General features: G+C 29.3%; 1 protein-coding gene across 5 annotated transcripts; it reads right to left on the bottom strand.

The window, feature by feature from the left end:
* Nucleotides 1-160: 160 nt before the first annotated feature.
* On the bottom strand, nt 161-11,362 carry LOC103578006 (homeobox protein PKNOX2). 5 transcript variants are annotated; one of them, XM_014443416.2, is made up of 7 exons: nt 10,904-11,362; nt 4,503-4,867; nt 3,914-4,329; nt 3,555-3,755; nt 2,915-3,206; nt 2,342-2,523; nt 161-2,250 (listed from the first exon to the last, which is right to left on the bottom strand). In XM_014443416.2, the coding sequence occupies exons 3-7, from the start codon at nt 4,220-4,222 to the stop codon at nt 1,912-1,914; spliced, it is 1,323 nt and encodes a 440-aa protein (XP_014298902.1). In that variant the 5' UTR covers nt 4,223-4,329; nt 4,503-4,867; nt 10,904-11,362; the 3' UTR covers nt 161-1,911. The 5 variants fall into 5 exon arrangements, with proteins under 5 accessions (XP_014298902.1, XP_053594918.1, XP_014298901.1 ...); XM_053738943.1 differs by having other exon boundaries at nt 4,752-4,867; XM_014443415.2 differs by lacking the exon at nt 4,503-4,867.
* Nucleotides 11,363-22,749: the final 11,387 nt, after the last annotated feature.

The following is a 22,749-nucleotide window of genomic DNA, read 5'->3' as shown; positions in this document are numbered from 1 at the left end:
TATAGTTAATTATTTCACATTTTTTATTATTTTATTTTATTAAATTAAATTTGTTTTTTTTTTTTTTTAGCTTTTCAAATTTAAAAAATGTAAATTTCTTTTTTTTCATGAGTGCGCTAATGGATACAATTTTTTTTTTTTTTTTTTTGTTTTTTTTTTTGTAACAACAGTTTTTCACATTATCATCATCAGTCAACGCTGTGCATTCATCAACGTAAATTTATTTTATTGGGATATTTTGATCGTGAATTAAGTAGTAAGAATTAGGAGGCTGGGCACCGCCCACCGAGTTATCACAGTCGTCTGGTGCCGCAGCACATACGTATACGTGATTCAGCCTTAAAAATTATATTATTTTTTATATCAAACATTCGTCATTAAATTTAAAATTTAATTTGAGCACGTACATACACGCCACAGGTATATTTTTAAATAGACGAGATCATTTATTTTAGATCAATTCGTTGTCATACAATTTTTTTTTTATTGTATTCGATATTATGTGCATTTGCACAATCAGCTGTCTCTTATCGGCAATACTATTTCTTTGAAATTGTTATTTTACAGCCAGATGGCATTTTTTTTTTTTTTGTTTAGATAGAAAATAAAAGTATTGCACGTACATTTCTAATTAATACATTTTGGAAGATATAATTACATAGAGATTTACATAATTTACTCTCGAACGTTCTTTAATGTAATTTATTAAATAATATTTAGAACGAGGAATTGTCATATTGTTATTATTATACATTGTTAATAAATTTTGAACAATATTTGAGTTTTTTAAGTTTTTCGTTACTGAAAGATAATTTAAAAAATATTTGTTTTAACGAACGTTCGGATTTTGGAATATATAATAAATATAATAATAATAAATGTAAATAAAAAATATTTATATTGAGGAGTAGTGGAAGTTAAGCCGCAATGGACGGAACTATTATGCGAAGACAAAATAAATATAAATAATTAATGTGGAAGCGTTAGTCAATTAAATCACTCAATTGTCTTCGTTCTCTTTTTAAATGTACAATATATAAGTTATTTTAATGATAATGGATTATTATCATAATATTTAATGAAGATATTTAGACAATTAATTCTTATAAACTACAAGTGGCGCGTGCGTATGTCATGTCAAAAATGTTATTAGAATTGCAAGAAAAAAGTATTATTTTATCAATATAACGTTTATGCAATTATTTAAAATTGAATTACCATTATTTTAAATCTTAAAAATTTATCATTATTAAGTAATTTATAATTTTAATAACTGCTCAGTATGGTATATGTACAGCAGTACCGAGGCTTATTGGCTGCGGTACATGCACAGAGACGAACCTTAGAGTTTAAAAATATAATTGTAATATATTTTTATTTAAGAAGTGTTATATTAATATTATTATTATTATTATTATTATTATTATTATCTTGGAGGGACAGCACTTTGCTAAGTCACGACGATGCAGAGCTGATCAGACTACGCGTGAAAGTTATCGCGCTCTCTAACGATGGCACATTATTTAAATTTAAAAAAATTTATTTTATTATTGATTTCATCAATTGATTGATTGATGTTTAATAATAAAAATAATCCGGCTATTGTTTTTTTTAAACTAAAGTATTTATTATTATAAAAATTATATTTAATCTAAATAATTATTATAAATATCATATGAATTACTTGATTAAATAAATTAATTGATGAGAGATTATTATTATTATTATTATTAATATTAGCCGGTACAAGAGCGTGATAATTTCTAGCGACGTATCTCTGATATTTACGTGGTTAATTACGTATTTGACAGTTAAAGCGTTATCTAACCTCGAATACCTTAATACTGTAGTGAGCAACTTGGTTCGAAGGTACCATAGAGAGATTGACGACATATTTATTAATGACGAAGGTCAGTGAAGATCATCCTCATCGGTATCATTGTCCTCTTTAAATCTATCGGCACCTCCATCACCATCGCTAGAACCTGAGTCACTTCCCGAATCCTCTGATTGCCAACCACCCAGTTGCTGTTGCTGCTGCTGATGCTGTAGCTGGTGTTGCGGTTGTACAACATGTTTCATAACTTTGTGCCGTTTACCAGAACGTGGAAGAGCTTCAGCACCTGCTCCATCTAACATTGGCTGGAGAATACGTCGTCGCGCGTTTATGAACCAATTATTCACTTGAAGTAACGTTAAATTTGTTTGACTTGCTATTTGACGTTTCTCATCTTCCGTAGGATACGGATGCTAAATTTAATTAATTTACTTATTTATTATTTATCACTTGGAGTAAATAAACAAGAAACAAATAAATATTGTTTTTTTCTATTTTACTTACGACTAAATGTTGAAATAGCCAAGCACGCATGATGCTAGTGGCTTGTTTAGGTAGTACGCCACGCTTTTGTCTACCCTTTCGATTACTTCCACGACCACCAGTATGGTTTGAGGGTGTAGATCCACATCCCTCATCTTCATCGTCACTTGGCACGGAAGAAGGCGATCCTGGAACGGTAATATCTAAACAAAAATATATTTATTAGTAAACTATAAAATAATTGATTTTTATTAATTACATAATTACAAAAATTATTTCCATAAGAAATAATGGATCAAAATTAATCTAACCAAAATATTTTTTATGATTTGAATGTTTTATATCTCCGTATCCATTTTCACGATCTTGCATTGGTAAAAGTCCCCAATACCCAACTTCTTCAACATACATTCGATCATTAAGATATACATCTTTGTCAATTAAAGGATGTGCAAGTGGATCTGTCAAAGGATCTGGAAGGATATCTGAACGATAGAATTTTTTATTTGGATATGACAGGATTATAGGAGAATTTAATAAAAAAAATGGAAAAAAGGGGGACTGATTTTTTATTTTTATTTTTTACGGACTTACCTTGACCAAGATAAATATCGTTAACAGAAGCGCAAGGATGTGCTCCAATTTTAGAGAGAGGTGTACTACCATGTACGGTAGAGGGTGACAGGGGATCATCCTGGTCCTGACTGTCAGATCTGGTAGAACGTTGAGCAACGGATGAAGATCGGGCGGATGAAGGCCTCTCGATGATGCCCTCGACCTGGACGATTTCCTGGCTCGTGCTGCCGTTCTCCGACAGTGTGTCTCCTCTGCTCACTCCGAGTCCGTTAGTTCCCGGCTCAACATCATTGCCTGTAGATGACAGCACCTGGCAAATATATGTCGCATCTAGCCGTCAGAGAGCAAGGGGTGGGATTCTATTATACCTTAAGAGGTGTACAAGTACCTACACTATATCATTTTATTACCGTAATCCTATTTTAATACTAAAAAGATATATAAATTAATGTAATAAATGTTAATTAAAGTAACAGAGAATTAAAAGCACCGAATAAAATTTTTTAGTGGTTAAATTGATTTATAGATATGGAGATAAAGATTTTACTATAAAAAGTTTAGTAATGGCTTTTATACACCTCTTTACTAGAGGGATGTCTAAATAGGTTTGGGATTAATAGGGTCATAATTCTCGAACGGTCGAGGTAAAACAGCTAACCTGCAGTGGACTGCTGCCGTTGCTGCCACTTGATGGACCGATGTCGTGTCCGTGATGACTGTAATCGCTTCGTAATAAATTTTCGCTTTGCATTTTGCTCTTGAGACAACCAATATACCTGTTGCAAAAGTCCTTGCACAATTCTTGAACCTTCTCCAATTCTAACAGATGAATCCGCAAGACCTGGATGGCTTTGATCATCTGCAATTTTAAAACAAAACAAATTTGTTTAACCGTTATTCATTTATTTTATTCTCGATTGTTTTATATGCATGTGTATATATATATATATATATATATATATATATATATATATATAATGACAATAATAATAATGTAAAAAAAAAAAAATTACCCACCAAACCGTCAATCTCTGGGTCATTGATTAAAAAAGGCTTTCGGTCTCTTTCTTGGTGCTGGACAAAAGCCTGTATGTCCATGTTGAAACTTTCGGACGTTGAGTTGTCCGAACTCTGTGTTGCTTGTTCGCATCTTTCGAAAAGTAACGCCAGTAGTGGGAATAAAGGATGTTTATATACAGCTCTTTTATCAGCTTCAAATTGAGCTTGATCTTGGTGCGTTGTATAATCGGCAACCCCACTTGCAGGGTCCTGATCGTAGCCAGGAGTCACCATTGCTAGCGCCACGGCGGTGCTACCCTCTTGCATCCTATCATTCCTCTCTTACAAACTCCATAACTTTATGTGATGATTTTGAAATCAACCCTCGAGATTTAATTTTTACACTCTTTGATATCTTATGTTCTATTCCTTCTCTGAAAAATATTAAAAAATTTATTTGTTACATTATTTATGTTATATACATGTATAAATATTTCAATATTTTTTAATGATATATATATATATATATATATATATAAATATATATATATATATATTATAAAATGCATTTTTAACAAGGAACTTTGACTATTATATTTTTTCCCACTAGAATTTTGGTCATGAAGTAGCCTTAGCTTTGGGGACGAGGATCGGCACACCGCGAAGCATCGAACAAGCGCCACTGCATTTAAATGTCATCATTAGACGGCCTTCACCACTACAACATTACTTTGGCGTCGCGTCGTCTTTGGCTTCGTTTTTTTTTTCTTCTTCTTCTTTTTCTTCATCACTTGTTTTCTCTTCTATCTTATTCATTCTCTCTACTCACATTACGTCTACGTCGCAATACACTTACTCAGTGTAATAACACTATAAACGTTGGCCAATTTTTCGTGTCGTCCTTTCGAATTTCCGAACCCTCGGAAGTACAACCAACAAAGTTGGCGTCGCCGTCGCCACCTCACTTGGGATCTAAACCCAAGCGATTTAACATGAATAAATTAATCACTGGTGGTACATTGAACAAATATTACAAAATCAAAATAAATATATAACGAAAATTTCGAAATAATAAATTTATTTATGTGTATTATTAAAACATGTTTTTTATTATCTATACGGTTAATTCGTATGTACGTTAAGAAATGTGTTGGACATTATGTTTCGTTGCATAATCATATTCCCGAAACGGCGCGGAACCTTACGATTTACTTAATCGTTCCCTCAACGTGTTTCATTAACATTTCAAAGCTCTCTCGAACATGGTTATGATTATAGTTTACGTGGGATGATCGGCATGATTGTGCTCTCTTGATTCAACTAAAGGTAGACTGTTCTTGACAAAAAAAAAAAAAAAAATAAATAAATAAATAAAAAATAAACGGTTTCCCAGATTGGCTAATCTCATTAATCGGACCACTTATATTCTAAACTCACGGGAATATTGAACATGAAAATTATAACGCACACTGGCAACAAACTTCATACTTATTAATTATTTTTGATACCCACAAATCATACACAGAAAAAAAGGATTTCTTGGTGCAAGAAATTGTTTGCACGATGAATTGAAAACAAAAAATCTGTTTATCGGTTGACCCTGCGGGTCAGCCCCAAAACTTCTCGCTGTTTTCGAGTTCCCTGAGCTCGAAAACATTGTTGTGAAAACCTTTTCGAGCTCGAAAATACTTTTATGTGCAATTGTTTTCGAGAAAAAAAAAAAAAAAAAAAAAAAAAAAAAAAAAAAAAAAAAAAAACGTTTTTTACTATTTCTTTCTCCAACGATATCTCTCAAACAAATTAACCGAATAATATGATTAAGGCGGCGATCGACGCGTTTCATCAATTTCTAGAGCTGATTAGAGTTTGAAGTCGATCGTTCAACTCGTTTCTGAAAAATCAAAAACAAAATTTTTTTTTTCGTAATTCGCAAATATTTTCGAGTTTACTTGATCAAATGAAATTTTTAGGAAAGTTGACGGTTGAAAAACTCTTTCGATTGCCGCCTTAACTATTCAAATCGGTTCATTAGTTAAAAAGTTATACACGGAAAGAAAATTCTAGTAAAATTTACGATAATAATATCGTAATTTGTCCTATTGATTATTGTAGGGGTGGACTAGACTTTCAAAATCGTAATTTTTACGATGTAGAGTTGGAAATTTCATTTAAGAAATAATACTTCAGACAAATAATACCAAATCGTAAGCTCTCTAGTATAAATTACGATGTGAATATCGTAAAATTTGAAGAGAAACTTTAAAGAAAAGAATAAAATAATAATCGTCCGGACGTTGGATTCGAACCCAAGTCCTGGACCACTTGGCCACTGAGGGCTTACACTTCATCTTATTTTTAAGGCTGGGCCGTACTAAACGAATTTTTTAATTTTACTTTTCCTTTAATTTATTGATCAATTGTTGTTATAGAAATTTTTATAGCTTCCGAAAAAATCTGTGAGACAAACTTTTTCGGAAGGTTTTCACCATTCGAGTGACGTAATTATTCAAAACGTAATTAGAAAAGCAAAATTTGAAAGTTCGGTTAGTACTGCCCACCCTTAAGGTCCATATAAACGATTTGAATATACATTCATAAGTTATGAGAGCGCCTCTTGCGAAGGACGCAGTTAATATTTAAAAATTACGATAAATTATCGTAATTTTTTCGAGCTTACACCGTATTGTAACAGAGGCAGCACTGTAATATTTATTTTATTCAAAAGTACATAGAAAGATAAATATAAGAATAAATATAGTTTTTGAATTGTAATTTTTATTTCTTTTGTTTTTTACGATATTAAATTGTAATTTTTGAAGTAATTTTTAATCCTAAAAGTCTTTGTTAAAATTACGATGTTAAATAGTAAAAAAAATAACCCATATAGTAAATTTTGAAATAAGATATTTTAAAATTGACGCTAATAAAAGCCTAGCCCACGATTACGATATTAACATCGTATATTTTGCTAGAATTTTCTTTCCGTGTAGACCGTTCACACACACACGCACGCGCGCTCACACACACAGACACTCGGACATCATTCTGAAAATAGTCAGAATAGCTTTCTAGGACCTCAAAACGTCGACATCTGATGAAAACTCGATTTTCGAAAATCGGGGTAAAAACAATACCTTCCCAAATTTTTTTGAAAATCATCGATTTTCTTAGCGGGAAGTTTAAAAATTTCCTCAGGACTAGAAAAAATTTATTGCCCTTATAAACTTTTTTTGTTTCAAGAAAATATTTTCTTGCCTCATGAAAATTTTTGTTTTCAATTCATAATGCGAAAAATTTCTTGGAGCACGTAAAAATTTTTTGTGACAATATATCATTTCTGTCTATATATTACAAATATTAAATAATTTTTTACAACAACAACAAATCAAAGATTTATCGTGATTAGTCTTTGACATTTTATGTATTTTTGTATCATGACGTTAAAATTCACCTGATCTATTTTTATAAACATAATTACATATGTGAATTTTTTAAAAATACATTACATAGGAGTGTTTACTTAAAATTTTTCTCCGTGTAATATTAATATTTAATGAATCATTAAATTTTTATGATTTCCTCATGGCAAATCGATCTCTATAAAAATTTGACATCCAATGTTGCCATTTATATAATCATCCACATAAAATCTTCGAAAGTTTAACATCAATTTTAGCAACATTGAAAAAAAAGCAGTCAAGATTGAGGCAGTTTCTCGCAACGGGATCAACGACGTTTAACAACGAGTGGGCGATCAACGAAAGGTTAATTTTGTCAGCGGCAACTCAGAGTTATAGCATTAGCTTTTTTACTAAGAAACAGATTATTTAATTTTGAAATGTGGCACAATAAAAACTTCCTCGCATTAAAAGTAAAGCATAAAAGAACTTTTATATTCCTATATTTATATATCAAGTGATATTATTTTATAATATAAATAAATTTTACCCGTTGCTACTTGACGTACTATAATTCGCACTTATGAAAAGGCTGGCGCGCGATGTGATTACATTCAACGATTAATTTATTCTATTCTAGTGATTAAAGTCACTTCAATATCTTTAAAAATACAATTTTTTTTAAAAATAAGATAATAAATTATTATTAGTGAATATATGTACATTTAAAAATACGTTTAAATTAAAAAATTAAAATTGTAAACGAATGAATGAAAAAAGAATGTTATGAAGTTACGAAAACATAAGAGAGAAAGAGAAAGAGAAAGAAAAAAAAAAAGGGTGGACGCCATTACTCGCAAGTGGCGCTTGCTGAGCACATCTTTCCGACGAACCTGATATTTATCGTCGCAACGTCGCATGCCGACTTGGCGTTTTATTTAACAATATTAACGCTAACGGCAAGAATACTTTGCCCAGTTTCTTCTTATATTATATATCCGCTTTTACTTTAATTTCTTGATTTTTTCCATACAACTGTTCATACGTATAATATAAAAAAAAACATATTTAAAGAAAAGTATACGGTTGAATTTTGTTTTATTTATTTTTTCTTTTTTTCAGACTTTCTATTCTATTCTTTTTGCAATTCGTTCTATTATATACGCACTGGGCCTTTTCTTTTTTGGCTCAAACTGTTCGGTCATAGACCATACCACGTAACCCTCCCATTTTGATACATATAATATTATTACTTTTAGACTTTTTGAGGCCGCGGCATTTAAGCGCAGATGTTACCGAAAGTTGACTATGCTTCTAACAAAATTCAGTTTTTTTTTTTCACGATTATTGTATTTAATATTTTTTATAGTAAAAATGAAATTTTATATGATAAATTTACAAGAAAGAAATAAAAGTATAATTATTATTTTATGACTGCAGTTTTATTTAATAATTTTGCAGGCTTTGTTGTTGTTCACATCACACGATAAAGTGTGATGAGGATCAATGGAGTAAAAACACGCAAGTTAAACGTCAATACTCATAATTATTATTTATACTTACGATTAAATATAAGAGACGTATTGTGACAAAAAAAAATATATAATTACTCGACAATAAGTACGTTAATGTGAATGATTGTCTATTACATAAAGATGATAAGAAAATTAACTAGTAATTAAAAATTTACTAGACATAGACCATAAAAAATTTTTGTTATTGATCTTCGACTCACAACTATAATTTAAATTAGTCACACAATTAGTTTTTGTAATTCATCAAAAATGAAATTAAATTGATTTATCAAAGATCGAGAGAAATAATCACTTATAAATAATGAAAATATTTGATATAAAACGGTGATAAAAAGACCGATCCATAAAATGAAACAGCCACGTGCTGTAATGCAGACAAGATATATACACAACTAAACACATAACAGTCAAGAACGTGAACAATGGTGTTTACGATCTGTCAGATCCAACTTGCCGGATCTTTCCCCCCAAAGTCCACCACTATATCCATAAAAAAAACACCTATAGTAGATCACACATGAAATACAGACACTAACATCGTATTGAATGTATGTACATGATAAGAAATGTGTCGAGTGTCAACACTTGATCACGAATGGCCGTCGATTTTTCAAGTTTGGTGTTCGGCTGTCCTGTCACTCAGACGTTAATAAAATTCATGCGTCTTGTCGCGGTAGTGCTATTAATATATATTTTATTCTGCTTTTCTAATTGCCGATACTTAATTTTTTATCGAAAAGTTTTGAGTTAAACCAAAATAATTTTTACAGGGCTATGGGGAGGTGCCGCAATACTAGATATAATCACACATTAAAATTTATTTTTCGTTTTATTCATTCCATCTCTTTGAACTCGACGTTGATGCTGATACTTTTGCCTTTCACTAATACAACTTAAATTCAAACTACTGACACCATCAAACATTTTTCGTGTACTTGCATACCATACGATATGCGCAGCCGCTTACAAATGTTTATTTCATTTTTTAACCCAACAAATCTAATTTTTATTACTTTATTTCAAGTACAGGATTATTTTCAAAGTTAACATAAATATCTAAACATATTTTGACATTAAAAAAGCAAAAATTTTCATTAAATAAATGGTAGTATATCAATAATATTACTTGTTAGCTTAATTTTGTCAGTGCATAGTGTTCTAGTTTAAAAATCTTAGTGACAAATCTGTGAATAGTGGGCTTGCGTTTAATTAAATATCTAATTGACTAAATGTATAAAACCATTAATATAAATATATATACATATAGTTGATGCGCAACGAGTCGCGCAATCGTCGCCTCAATTTTCCCCGGTCCGAATTGCATTATCGATTACGAATCACAGAGTTTATCTCAACAGTATTTTTATTTTATTTTTCGCTTACACAATTGTCGGTGTCAATTACAATTTATGTATTGTTTGAAGATCTGCCGAATATTTAATTAAATAATTATATATATTTATGTATATAAATGTATCTAAAATAAAATAAAGTAATATGCTGCGTTAAAGAAACTTAAACTAACATTATTTATGAAAATGAATTTTAAAAAATTTATCTAATCTTTTTGACGTTGGCTAGTGAATATCATACAACACACGATCTTTTAATTAATCACGTCAGCGTATACAATGATAGACAATATATTATGTTACTAATATCGAACATGAAACGTTTAATATTAAGTTGACAGTGTGAAATTCATACAGCTTTTAGATCTACGATTTTGAAATTTTAATTTTAATATTTTTTATTTAAACTTTTGTAAAAAATTTAACAACATTAAGTACATATAATTTTTTTATCATTGGTTTGAATAAAAATTTTTATTTTGTTAAAACAGACACTTATTGTAAGACAAAAAATATTATTAATAAAAGCACTGAAGAGTAAAAATTCATTTTTAAAAATTTTATAGAAAATTTGAGAAACGAATTACTTTTTTTCTTAAATTTGGTCACGCGAAAAAATATAAAACCTAACCTGTACGATGTTATATCAATTACTTAAATACTTTATGAGTAAAGTAATTATATTTACTACACCGGTATGAATGTAACTTTTATTTATTTTACCTTTCTTTTTAATAAAACCAAGAAATGGCTTGAGTACTTTTTTAATTGATTGAATGATTTGATTTTTTTTTTCTGCAAACACTTATTCTTTATTTTTGTCATTAATTATATATTTTTTTTTTTTATAATTTCTCTTTCACTTAATTTTATTAAGATCTTGATTCTCTATACACTCGCCTACCAAATATGTACGCAATTCTTTTAAAGTCCAAACTACACTACTGCTAATATTATTTTCAATATGAAAAAGCCACGTGTAGACAAGTGTGATGACAAGACAAGTGATAAACATTAAGCGTGTCACGAGATCAGTAACTGAATCACGTTCACGTCTTGACGACTTATCTTTAATTTAACCGATGATAAATTAATACAATTGCAACATTTTTCAACGCGCGGCCTCCGTACAACCCGAGCCACCTCTCCTTTTACTGTCTCGTCTTTTGTGACGTCATCGATTCAATACTTTTCGTGCCTGTGTTGTGCTTATACACAGCCCACTATACAAAATATTCTACCTACATAAAATAATAAGAAGATGGCACCACACATACTCAAATATACAAATACCCAGATAACCAGAGTTTCAGCGCAATTTTTAAGCTGAAACTTTTGCCGTCTCAGTGACGTACGGTACACATAAAAAATTTCAATGTCGACTTTTGAGCTCTCTTTGACGTCAAATTTCACATAAATTTGACGTAAGTTTAAAACTGCGATTTGACGTCTGTGGGACATCAAAATTTGAGACGCAAAAAACGACGTCAGTAAGACCTCAACTAGGGTCGGCGAATATGTGCCCTGACAGTGATGGGAGAAGATACAATATTGGCCATAAATTCACGACGGGTGGCGTTCAAATCGGTAAAATAAACTAAAGATAAATAAACATTTAGAAAATTAAATTTAAATAGATAAAAAAGTAGATAATATAAAAAATTTATAAAAAAAACAAACAGTAAAAAAATACTTAGGTAATAATTTAAATGGATAAAAAAATATATCGGTAATAAAAATAACAGAAAAATGAAAACTACTTTAAAAAAAAAATTAGCCAATTAAAACTGAGGATAAAAAAATAGCGCGCATTTTTGAAATCGGCTAACAAAAAATTGGTATAATTATAAATATTGATATATGAAAAAAACAATGTAAAAAATACATAATAAAAAAACATATGGTAAACAAAGAAACGGATAATTTAATTTAAGAAAAAAAAAAAAATTTACAAATAAAAGAAAAGATAAATATACATTAATCTATTCGATTAAGCTAATAATTATAAAAAATTGCAAAAACAAAAATTCATAATTATATAAATTGATAAAAAAAATTCTGTATAATTAAAAATATAGATGAAAAAAAAAAAATAATTAATTTCCTGAGTAAAAAAAATTGCGGATAAATATAAATAAGAATAAATATAATGTAGATAAATAAATAAAAGAATAAATATATAATTGTAAAAAAAAACACCAATTTTTAAACATTTGGATGAATATAATTATCTATATTTAAACATATAGATGAATAAACAATTGCACAAAAGATTTGATTTCAAAATAAATATTTATAAAATTAATCTACTGGGCTATACTTGTTATCGGAAGGACACAGATTCCAAGCCCAGCAGATTAATTTTATAAATATTTATTTTGAAATCAAATCTTTCGTGCAATTGTTTATTTATCTATATGTTTAAATATAGATAATTATATTCATCCAAATGTTTAAAAATTGGTGTTTTTTTTACAATTATATATTTATTCTTTTATTTATTTATCTACATTATATTTATTCTTATTTATTTTTATCCGCAATTTTTTTTACTCAGGAAATTAATTATTTTTTTTTTTTCATCTATATTTTTAATTATACAGAATTTTTTTTATCAATTTATATAATTATGAATTTTTGTTTTTGCAATTTTTTATAATTATTAGCTTAATCGAATAGATTAATGTATATTTATCTTTTCTTTTATTTGTAAATTTTTTTTTTTTTCTTAAATTAAATTATCCGTTTCTTTGTTTACCATATGTTTTTTTATTATGTATTTTTTACATTGTTTTTTTCATATATCAATATTTATAATTATACCAATTTTTTGTTAGCCGATTTTAAAAATGCGCGCAATTTTTTTATCCTCAGTTTTAATTGGCTAATTTTTTTTTTAGAGTAGTTTTCATTTTTCTGTTACTTTTATTACTGATATATTTTTTTATCCATTTAAATTATTACCTAAGTATTTTTTTACTGTTTGTTTTTTTTTTTTTATAAATTTTTTATATTATCTACTTTTTTATCTATTTAAATTTAATTTTCTAAATGTTTATTTGTCTTTAGTTTATTTTACCGATTTGAACGCCACCCGTCGTGAATTTATGGCCAATATTGTAGCAAGTTAAGTTGGCACTACATGCCGTACGGAATAAAAACTGTTACAGTAACTGATCTATAGATGGCAGGTCAATAGGTATAATATACAATCGTATTTTAGCTTGAGATTCTCTGACTTAAAAACGGAAGGAGAAATTAAATTAAAAATTAATCAGGGCTATATATATGTATACTTAAATCCAAAAGAATATGTAAGGTACATTGAATATATAATAGTCTTGGGCCTAATCGGTCACCACTGAGAGCGCTCAATTTAGTTCATAATCCAATGGCGAACTAGTTCGTTCTTTTAGTTCATTAGTTCTTTTGTTTAAATAATTTAATAAAAACAATAAATAGAAAAAAAAATATATTTATGATTAATGCTGGTTCTGTTTATTTATGGAACATAAAATTTTTTATTTAAATAAGAATGAAAAAATAAAAGAATTTATATTAATAATTAGTCAACAGCTAGTCTCGTTTCTAGTATAATACGTAATTATATTACAATACTTAAGAAATGCTAATTATTACAATTAAAGTTGACATTTTTTTATAGCACATCAAATCTTTTACTTAAGTAAAAATGAAAAAATTCAATAATTTATATTAATCATTAGTCAACAGCTAGTCTCGTTGAGTAATGATCTAATATATAAAAATAGTCTCTCGCAATATCAAGGCGCGCACAGAAAAAGTAAATAACTCGGTTGGTCACATAGCGCCAGTGTCTAGTTAAACCGACGCTAAAAAAATATAAAAAGTACTAAGAGCGAGATCATCGACGAACTAGTTCGCATAGTTCACCTAAAGGAGCGCTCTTCCGACCTAGGTCGTTCGCGAACTACCCAAAACTAATATATAAGCATAGCAATAGCTGGAATAAAATAAAATTAATTATAAACAACTGACAAATAGGCGAATTTGTAAATAATAGTGACTAATCAATCCATTTAACAATTCAGAAATGAAACATTAATGATATCTATTTAATTATTGTTACGAACCCTACTTAGAAAATCCAATATATTCTTATAGCTGTATATATGAAGCTCTATATTTAACTATTGCGGTTCTCATAGAACTCATTCATTCTTATCAAATCTCTATGGGGATTCGTGAAAATCTTTCAAGTTTTATGGAATTTCCTACACAGGGACCCGTAGATTTAAAAAGATTACGCGTATTTCTGAGTATATATCCGTGGATATAACGATAAACTGCTAAGTTATGATTGAATAAAATATTTGAATAGATAAAAAAATTAAAATAAAACCCATTACACTTAGAATTGCTGAAAGTCAATGTCTTGATGGTTGTACCCGTGGATTTAAAAAAGAATAATATATTACTAAATGTCCAGCAATTAAGCGGATAAAAACCTGATGTTATTTATCAGGATGAGTCCAATTGTTGTTTATATAGATCACACTGTGACTATTTCCTTTATTCATTTGAAAAAAACAAGCAAGTCGATAAATTGTATTTGATCAAAATTTGACCCGTAGTTTTAAAGAAAAAAAGTTTAAGACTAACACTGTTATAAAAAAATTTTGATTCAAGTCTCTCATACTTATCAGTTTACCATGAACAGCCAAAAATAATTTTAAATGAACTTCAAAAAATTCAATAGTATTTGTATCCTATGACCCGTGGATGTATTGAAACAAACTGCTAAATTATTGCTGATCAGTTATTAAAATCGAATTAACAATTCCTATCAATACTGGAAAGTTGTCAATAGAAGTTTGACCAGCTTATTCATTCATTTTACGAACTGACACCTTCCAGTATTTTGATACAATTCTTGTCCGTGGATTTATAGTATGAGGCGAACAGTAAGAATACAAAGTAGCAATCTATAATTTACTAATCTCTCAAGGGCTTCAAATAATTTGATTAGTCAATGTACATAATAATGATGTAGAATCATCCTTTTTTTTTTTTTTTTGATTTACAAGATGAAGAAACCATCCGTGGATATAATATGCGGTCTTCATCCGGGGTGACTACGAAGTACTCTGTCGAATATTTATTAACCTTTTGTTTGATTAACTATGCAATTAGTTTAATAAATTTTCGATAGAATTATAACAACAATTTGGTTACGAAACCTATTACACCTAACATTTCTCATAGTTAATGTCTTGATGGTTATACCCGTGGATTTAAGGAAGAATAGTAGATTACTGAATGTTCAGCAATTAAGCGGACGAAAACCTGATGTTATTTATCAGGATGAGTCCAATTGTTGTTTTTATAGATCACACTGTGACTATTTCCTTTATTCATTTGAAAAAAACAAGCAAGTCGATCAATTGTATTTGATCAAAATTTGACCCGTAGATTTAGAGAAAAAAAGTTTAAGACTAACACTGCTATAAAAAAATTAACTATTTCCTTATTAAATATTTTTTAGAAATAATTTTGATTCAAGTTTCCCATAATTAACAGTTTCTCATGAATAACTAAAATAATTTTAGATGAACTTAAAAAAATTCAATAGTATTTGTAAATTATAACTAAATTAACTATTAAATTAAAAATAACAATTTTTATCAAAACAAGCAATTCGATAAAATTTTTTTGATTGTTAAGTTTTGACCCGCCTCTTTAGAAAAAAACTACTAGTAAAAACCCAACACTACCATAGAAATCATTTCTTGATGAACCCGTGGATTTACGATTTTTTTTTCTGGTCCTTTTTCTTTTCATAAATGTAAATATGTCTTTTTTTAATATTGATATCGTCTCGTACATGCATTAAAACATCATTGTTTTGTAAAAAACGTCGATTAATATATTAGAGGGCTGTTATTAATGCCTTGCTATCTTCCATATTAATCGTTAAAACTATAGGATCGTCCTCGTACATAGATTCATCTATTGTTATTTCTATTTCGGAAATGTGTCTCACATTATTTATTGCTTTAATAATCATTTCCTGTTCTGTACACTCAAAACGTTTCACTGTTCGCAAGTTTTCGAAGAACTTTAAACTACTGATTTCATTATCTGCAGACTTATCGATTAATTGTTGCTTAATTGTTGAAGAATTCATCAAAAGTCTGTCCAAATGATTGTTTGCACTCTGTTTTGATTGTGTCAAACGTTTCTTATATAATTGGCGCAGGCAGAAGGGCAAGACTTTTTAGTTTATGTAAGACTCCTAAAATTTCTGGGTGAGTTGTCTTATTTTTTTGACCCCCATACAAACCTAATTTTTTGGCTTTTCTCATTAATGCCTGCGAAAAAACAAAGCAATAATATATTGTGTAGCTAAAATACGTACAAGATAATTCCAAGAGAGGATCCCTTATCGAAAGAAACGATATAAAACGATTAGAAAAAAAAAATTTTAATACTTTTTGATACTTTGGATACTTTTGAATTGTTTGATCAGTACAGGACTTAAACGAAGTATGAGCAATCTATTGTGTTCATATTGATTATTATTAATTTTATATTGATTATTATAAGTTACCTTCGCTATCATTAATGTCCGATAATGGAATTAGAAAGTCGTACCCATTATGTGTATCAGGCATTAATGATGGCGAATATGTCTACTATTCGTAATAATATCTTATCAAAACTTGTACTTACTATAATAAACTTTCACTAATGTCATGTTTTTTTTAATATAGTATTTCCTATTTTGATAAATACATCTACTTTGTTTATTAAATTGTTAGCTCTAAGAATATATTTTGCTTGGACACGGGTCGATAAATAATGGTGCAACGGCCCCTCTTTGTCTTCAGAACGACTATATATGGTAACCTATAATTATGTGAGTAAATTCATTTTACTTTGGTGCCTGAAAATCAAGTAAGTTACAAATCTTTGCTCTGTATTGACATGCACGACAAATTTATGAGTCATTCAACTATCTAAAATCCACAGTTACACGCAAAAGTTAATCATGAGTAACGAAATTCAGAAGTAGAATTTCTATTAAAATTTTCATGTTCCATAGATGAAATGAGAAACAATCCATATTTCAAGTCCTTGAGAGATTAGTAAATTATCGATTGCTACTTTGTACTCGTACTGTTCTCCTCATACTATAAATCCTTCAATTGACAACTTTCCAGTATTGATAGGAATTGTTAATTCGATTTTAATAACTGATCAGCAATAATTTAGCAGTTTGTTTCAATACATCCACGGGTCATAGGATACAAATACTATTGAATTTTTTGAAGTTCATTTAAAATTATTTTTGGCTGTTCATGGTAAACTGATAAGTATGAGAGACTTGAATCAAAATTTTTTTATAACAGTGTTAGTCTTAAACTTTTTTTCTTTAAAACTACGGGTCAAATTTTGATCAAATACAATTTACCGACTTGCTTGTTTTTTTCAAATGAATAAAGGAAATAGTCACAGTGTGATCTATATAAACAACAATTGGACTCATCCTGATAAATAACATCAGGTTTTTATCCGCTTAATTGCTGGACATTTAGTAATATATTATTCTTTTTTAAATCCACGGGTACAACCATCAAGACATTGACTTTCAGCAATTCTAGGTGTAATGGGTTTTATTTTAATTTTTTTATCTATTCAAATATTTTATTCAATCATAACTTAGCAGTTTATCGTTATATCCACGGATATATATTCAGAAATACGCGTAATCTTTTTAAATCTACGGGTCCCTGTGTAGGAAATTCCATAAAACTTGAAAGATTTTCACGAATCCCCATAGAGATTTGATAAGAATGAATGAGTTCTATGAGAACCGCAATAGTTAAATATAGAGCTTCATATATACAGCTATAAGAATATATTGGATTTTCTAAGTAGGGTTCGTAACAATAATTAAATAGATATCATTAATGTTTCATTTCTGAATTGTTAGATGGATTGATTAGTCACTATTATTTACAAATTCGCCTATTTGTCAGTTGTTTATAATTAATTTTATTTTATTCCAGCTATTGCTATGCTTATATATTCAATGTACCTTACATATTCTTTTGGATTTAAGTATACATATATATAGCCTCGATTAATTTTTAACTTCATTTCTCCTTCCGTTTTTAAGTCAGAAAATCTCAAGCTAAAATACGTTTGTATATTATACCTATTGACCTGACATCTATAGATCAGTTACTGTAGCAGTTTTTATTCCGTACGGCATGTAGTGCCGGCAGTATGACAACTTTACTCAGGATTTCTTTACTCGAGAGCCGTCTGTACTGAAAAGCAGTTCTTGAACCACCAGTTTTGTCCCTGATAACACGAGTTGATCGTGAAAAAGTTGGTCATTCATTAGTTTCCGACCAACTTGACGACAAGTTATCGACAACTTCAGCTTTTGCAACTTTTGGCTACAAGTTACCGCCAACTTTCTCAGAAAGTTGGTGCCAGTATGGAGCCGCAACTGGAATGCAAGTTTCTGAGGAAATTGAAAAGAAATTTACCGTCAACTTATGATTGCCAACTTTTGCAAGCAACTTTTGCCACCAACTTTCTCAGGAAGTGATCGTCAACTTTTTGGATTTACATTTTTTGCCACCAACTTTCTCAGAAAATGTCCATCAACTATTGGAGGTACCAACTGTTGGCGGTCAACTTGGTTCCAGTTGCGGCTGCAAGTTTCTCATCAGTTTCTCACCAACTTGGCTATCAGGGGTTTTAAAACTGTACTCAATTCTCTCTTTATTCAAGGACGACTTTACTCAATGACAACTGTATTCAATGGCTCAGCCAATAAGAGAGCAGGCGTTGGTAAAAAAGAAGTATGTAAGTCGGTCATTATCATATGGCGCTGAGTGAAGATTCTAAAATTATCTCAGTATTTAATTAAGATAATGAGATATAATTCAAATATAATGTAAAAAATAATTTATTAACAACTTTTATACAATAAAAATACTAAATGTACGGATGTTTTAATAGTTCTATAATTATTATAAGTTTATAATTATAAATTGAGGTATATTTATGTCTTTAATTGAAAAAATTTGTTTAAAAAACATAAAATTTCTATACATTAATTTTGAAATTTACAGGTAAGTTGTTTTAACAGCTAATTTAATAAATAAAAATAAAACTGCAAGGAATTAATGGTTGTTAAAATTTATTATTAAATAAAAATAAATATCAAATGGAATACAAAATAACACATAATAGAGAGATTCTTAAGGATCCTGCAAAATGAGGTTTAAATGTTCAATATTGCCAATATTTGGTAGCTGTTCACCTGCAAAAAAAGAAAAAAAAAGTAATAATTTCTATTAAAAATCTAGAAAGGTTCAAATATCTATAATTTTCAAACTGTCTACACGGAAAGAAAATTATGGGAATCATTCCCATAATAGTATGGGAACGATTCCCATAATGATATAGGAGCCACTTCTATAATATTATGGGAATCGTTCTCATACTATTATGGAAACATTGCTATAGTTAATGGGAATGGATCCTATAATTATCCTGTAAGGAACTGCTCCCATAATTTATGGTTTTTCTATAATAAACTTAAATTCAACACACCTATATATTATTGACAATGGAACAGCTAGTTAGCAAAATATTTTTCAACTTCCCGCTAAGAAAATTGAAAATTTTTGAAAAAAGAAAGGTTTCAGTTCGATTTTCGAGTTTTGAATAAGTCTCGACGTCCTAAAAAGCTATTTTAACTAATTTTACTAACAATGTCTGAGCATATGTTATCGTATGTAAATATTTTATTATTTTTTAATATGACATTAATTCCCACAATCTATTTTTAAAAACGCAGCTTGAACGGTACAGTACGTTTCGAGCTATCTTGAAAATATAATTTTTATAATATTTCTTCTTTTTTTCGATAACTTTTAATTTATTCTATAAATTGATCCAAAAATCTAATCAGCTCTGAAACTCTATAAACCGCGTCAAATGTAACCTCAGCGATTGAAATCGGGTTGTTTTTTCAAAAGAAACTTGTCGGAAAAATTTGAATGAAGTGTGTGCGTGTGTTTTTTTTTTAATGCAATCAAAATCGTTTCACTGATTAATTCTAAAATTTTTTTAGTGTAAGAGGTTGGAAAACTGCCCCAGCTGCCTCTTCAAACACTATAATCAATTGATTTGTTCGAAAGATATTGGCAATAAAAAACATCTACCGTGATTCAAAACTACTGGAATTTCATTTTCTTTAAATCTACGCAATGATTTCAAACTATTATAATCGCATTAAAATTTTATTATGAGTAAAAAAAAAAAAATTAAAACATTAATTTAGAAAAAAAAAACAATGTAGTTGTAATAGAAAAGAATAGCTTTTCGAATGTTAGAAAATTTACCATATTTTCAGCGGGAAATTGATATAAGTACAAGAAGAAAAGTACCCCTCTAAATTATAGCTCCTCAAACTTTAATTTAGTCATGAATTATATATAAATCATTTGTTTTTATTTTTTTATAGCACAATTACAAAATATTATTAGAGATATGGAGATCCAGTGGGGACGGTTAGATGCCAGAATTGATATCAATCGTCAACGTCGATCAGTTCAGCGTCATCATGACATCCGCATTCAGCATCTTCAAGCATCTTTAAGATCTGGAAGGTAAAACAACTCAGCCAATTAATGAGCGATTAATGAAATAAAATTAATATTAACTAAAAATGATAATATACTCTATTCTACGTTACAAGAATTCCTACACGCTACAGTGAATCGGGATCTTCATGATTCAATATTTTTAATTTTAAATGATAATCAACGTGAGTCAAAAACTTCCGTGTAGACAGTTTGAAAATTATAGATATTTGAACCTTTCCAGATTTTTAATAGAAATTATTACTTTTTTTTTCTTTTTTTGCAGGTGAACAGCTACCAAATATTGGCAATATTGAACATTTAAACCTCATTTTGCAGGATCTTTAAGAATCTCTCTATTATGTGTTATTTTGTATTCCATTTGATATTTATTTTTATTTAATAATAAATTTTAACAACCATTAATTCCTTGCAGTTTTATTTTTATTTATTAAATTAGCTGTTAAAACAACTTACCTGTAAATTTCAAAATTAATGTATAGAAATTTTATGTTTTTTAAACAAATTTTTTCAATTAAAGACATAAATATACCTCAATTTATAATTATAAACTTATAATAATTATAGAACTATTAAAACATCCGTACATTTAGTATTTTTATTGTATAAAAGTTGTTAATAAATTATTTTTTACATAATATTTGAATTATATCTCATTATCTTAATTAAATACTGAGATAATTTTAGAATCTTCACTCAGCGCCATATGATAATGACCGACCTACATACTTCTTTCTTACCGACGCCTGCTCTCTTATTGGCTGAGCCATTGAGTACAGTTGTCATTGAGTAAAGTCGTCCTTGAATAAAGAGAGAATTGAGTACAGTTTTAAAACAAAACTGGTGGTTCAAGAACTGCTTTTGAGTACAGACGGCTCTCGAGTAAAGAAATTCTGAGTAAAGTTGTCATACTGCGGTAGTGCCAACTTAACTTGCTTTCTTCTCCCACCACTGTCAGGGCACATATTCGCCGACCCCTTAAGTAGAGAGATATTCTTTACTTTTTGATTTCTGAATTTACTTTGTTGAATAGTTGCTAGATGTCACGAGCTGACTTCTCTTCAATATGTATCAAACGGTAAAATCGAATCTAAACAATTTAGGTCAATTTGAGCTACTTCTGCAGTCAAATTTTGCTACTCAATTTTTTATGTCTCGAGTACGTCAAATAGCGGCTTCAATCTGATATCAAATTTACGCGCAATTTGATTGTTGGTTGAGCTCAACTGGCTATGGATATCATTGCTTTCGCATAAGCGCCACTTCTTTCATGGAACCGAAAAGACAAAATCCGCATCGCCATCTATGGAAAACGATCTGAATCCTCGTCAAGTACGGAAAACGAATCGAATCCTCCTCGTCATTTCTGGAAAAAAATTGTATCTTCATGGTCATTTACGGACAGCGATCCGAATCCGCATCGCTATCTATAGAAAAGTAATTGAATCCTCCTCGTCACAGATAGTCACGACAGTTCACGAATGGACAACTTGGAGCATTAATGCCTGGTCTCATTATTTCTCACTCGTAGTCAATCTATTGAAATGTATGGTAAGCGCTTGAAAAATAATGTTGGTTACACTGGAGCGCAAGTAAAGCGTGAACTTTGCATATTTGTGATGTTGTTTATTAGGATGGCTAGTAGTGGAAGAATTTGACAGTTTTAGGTAAACAAATAAATATAAACAGTGGAAGAGGTTATCTTTAACGTGAATTAATTCGAATCAATAAAATTGTCGGATTTTATTTCATTAACATGTCGAGCTTTTTTATAGATAATTCATTTAAGACGCGTTTTCATTTGTTTCTCTATTCGCACTCAACTGGATAAACGGTACTATCTCTGTTACACTTGCACATTAAATAGGAACTTTGTCCAAGCTTTTCTCGTAAACAAAT

Source organism: Microplitis demolitor, chromosome 5, assembly GCF_026212275.2.
Source record: "Microplitis demolitor isolate Queensland-Clemson2020A chromosome 5, iyMicDemo2.1a, whole genome shotgun sequence".
Taxonomy (NCBI): Eukaryota; Metazoa; Arthropoda; class Insecta; order Hymenoptera; family Braconidae; genus Microplitis; species Microplitis demolitor.
Note: the sequence above shows the minus strand (reverse complement) of the source record. Positions and strands in the feature narration are given on the sequence as shown.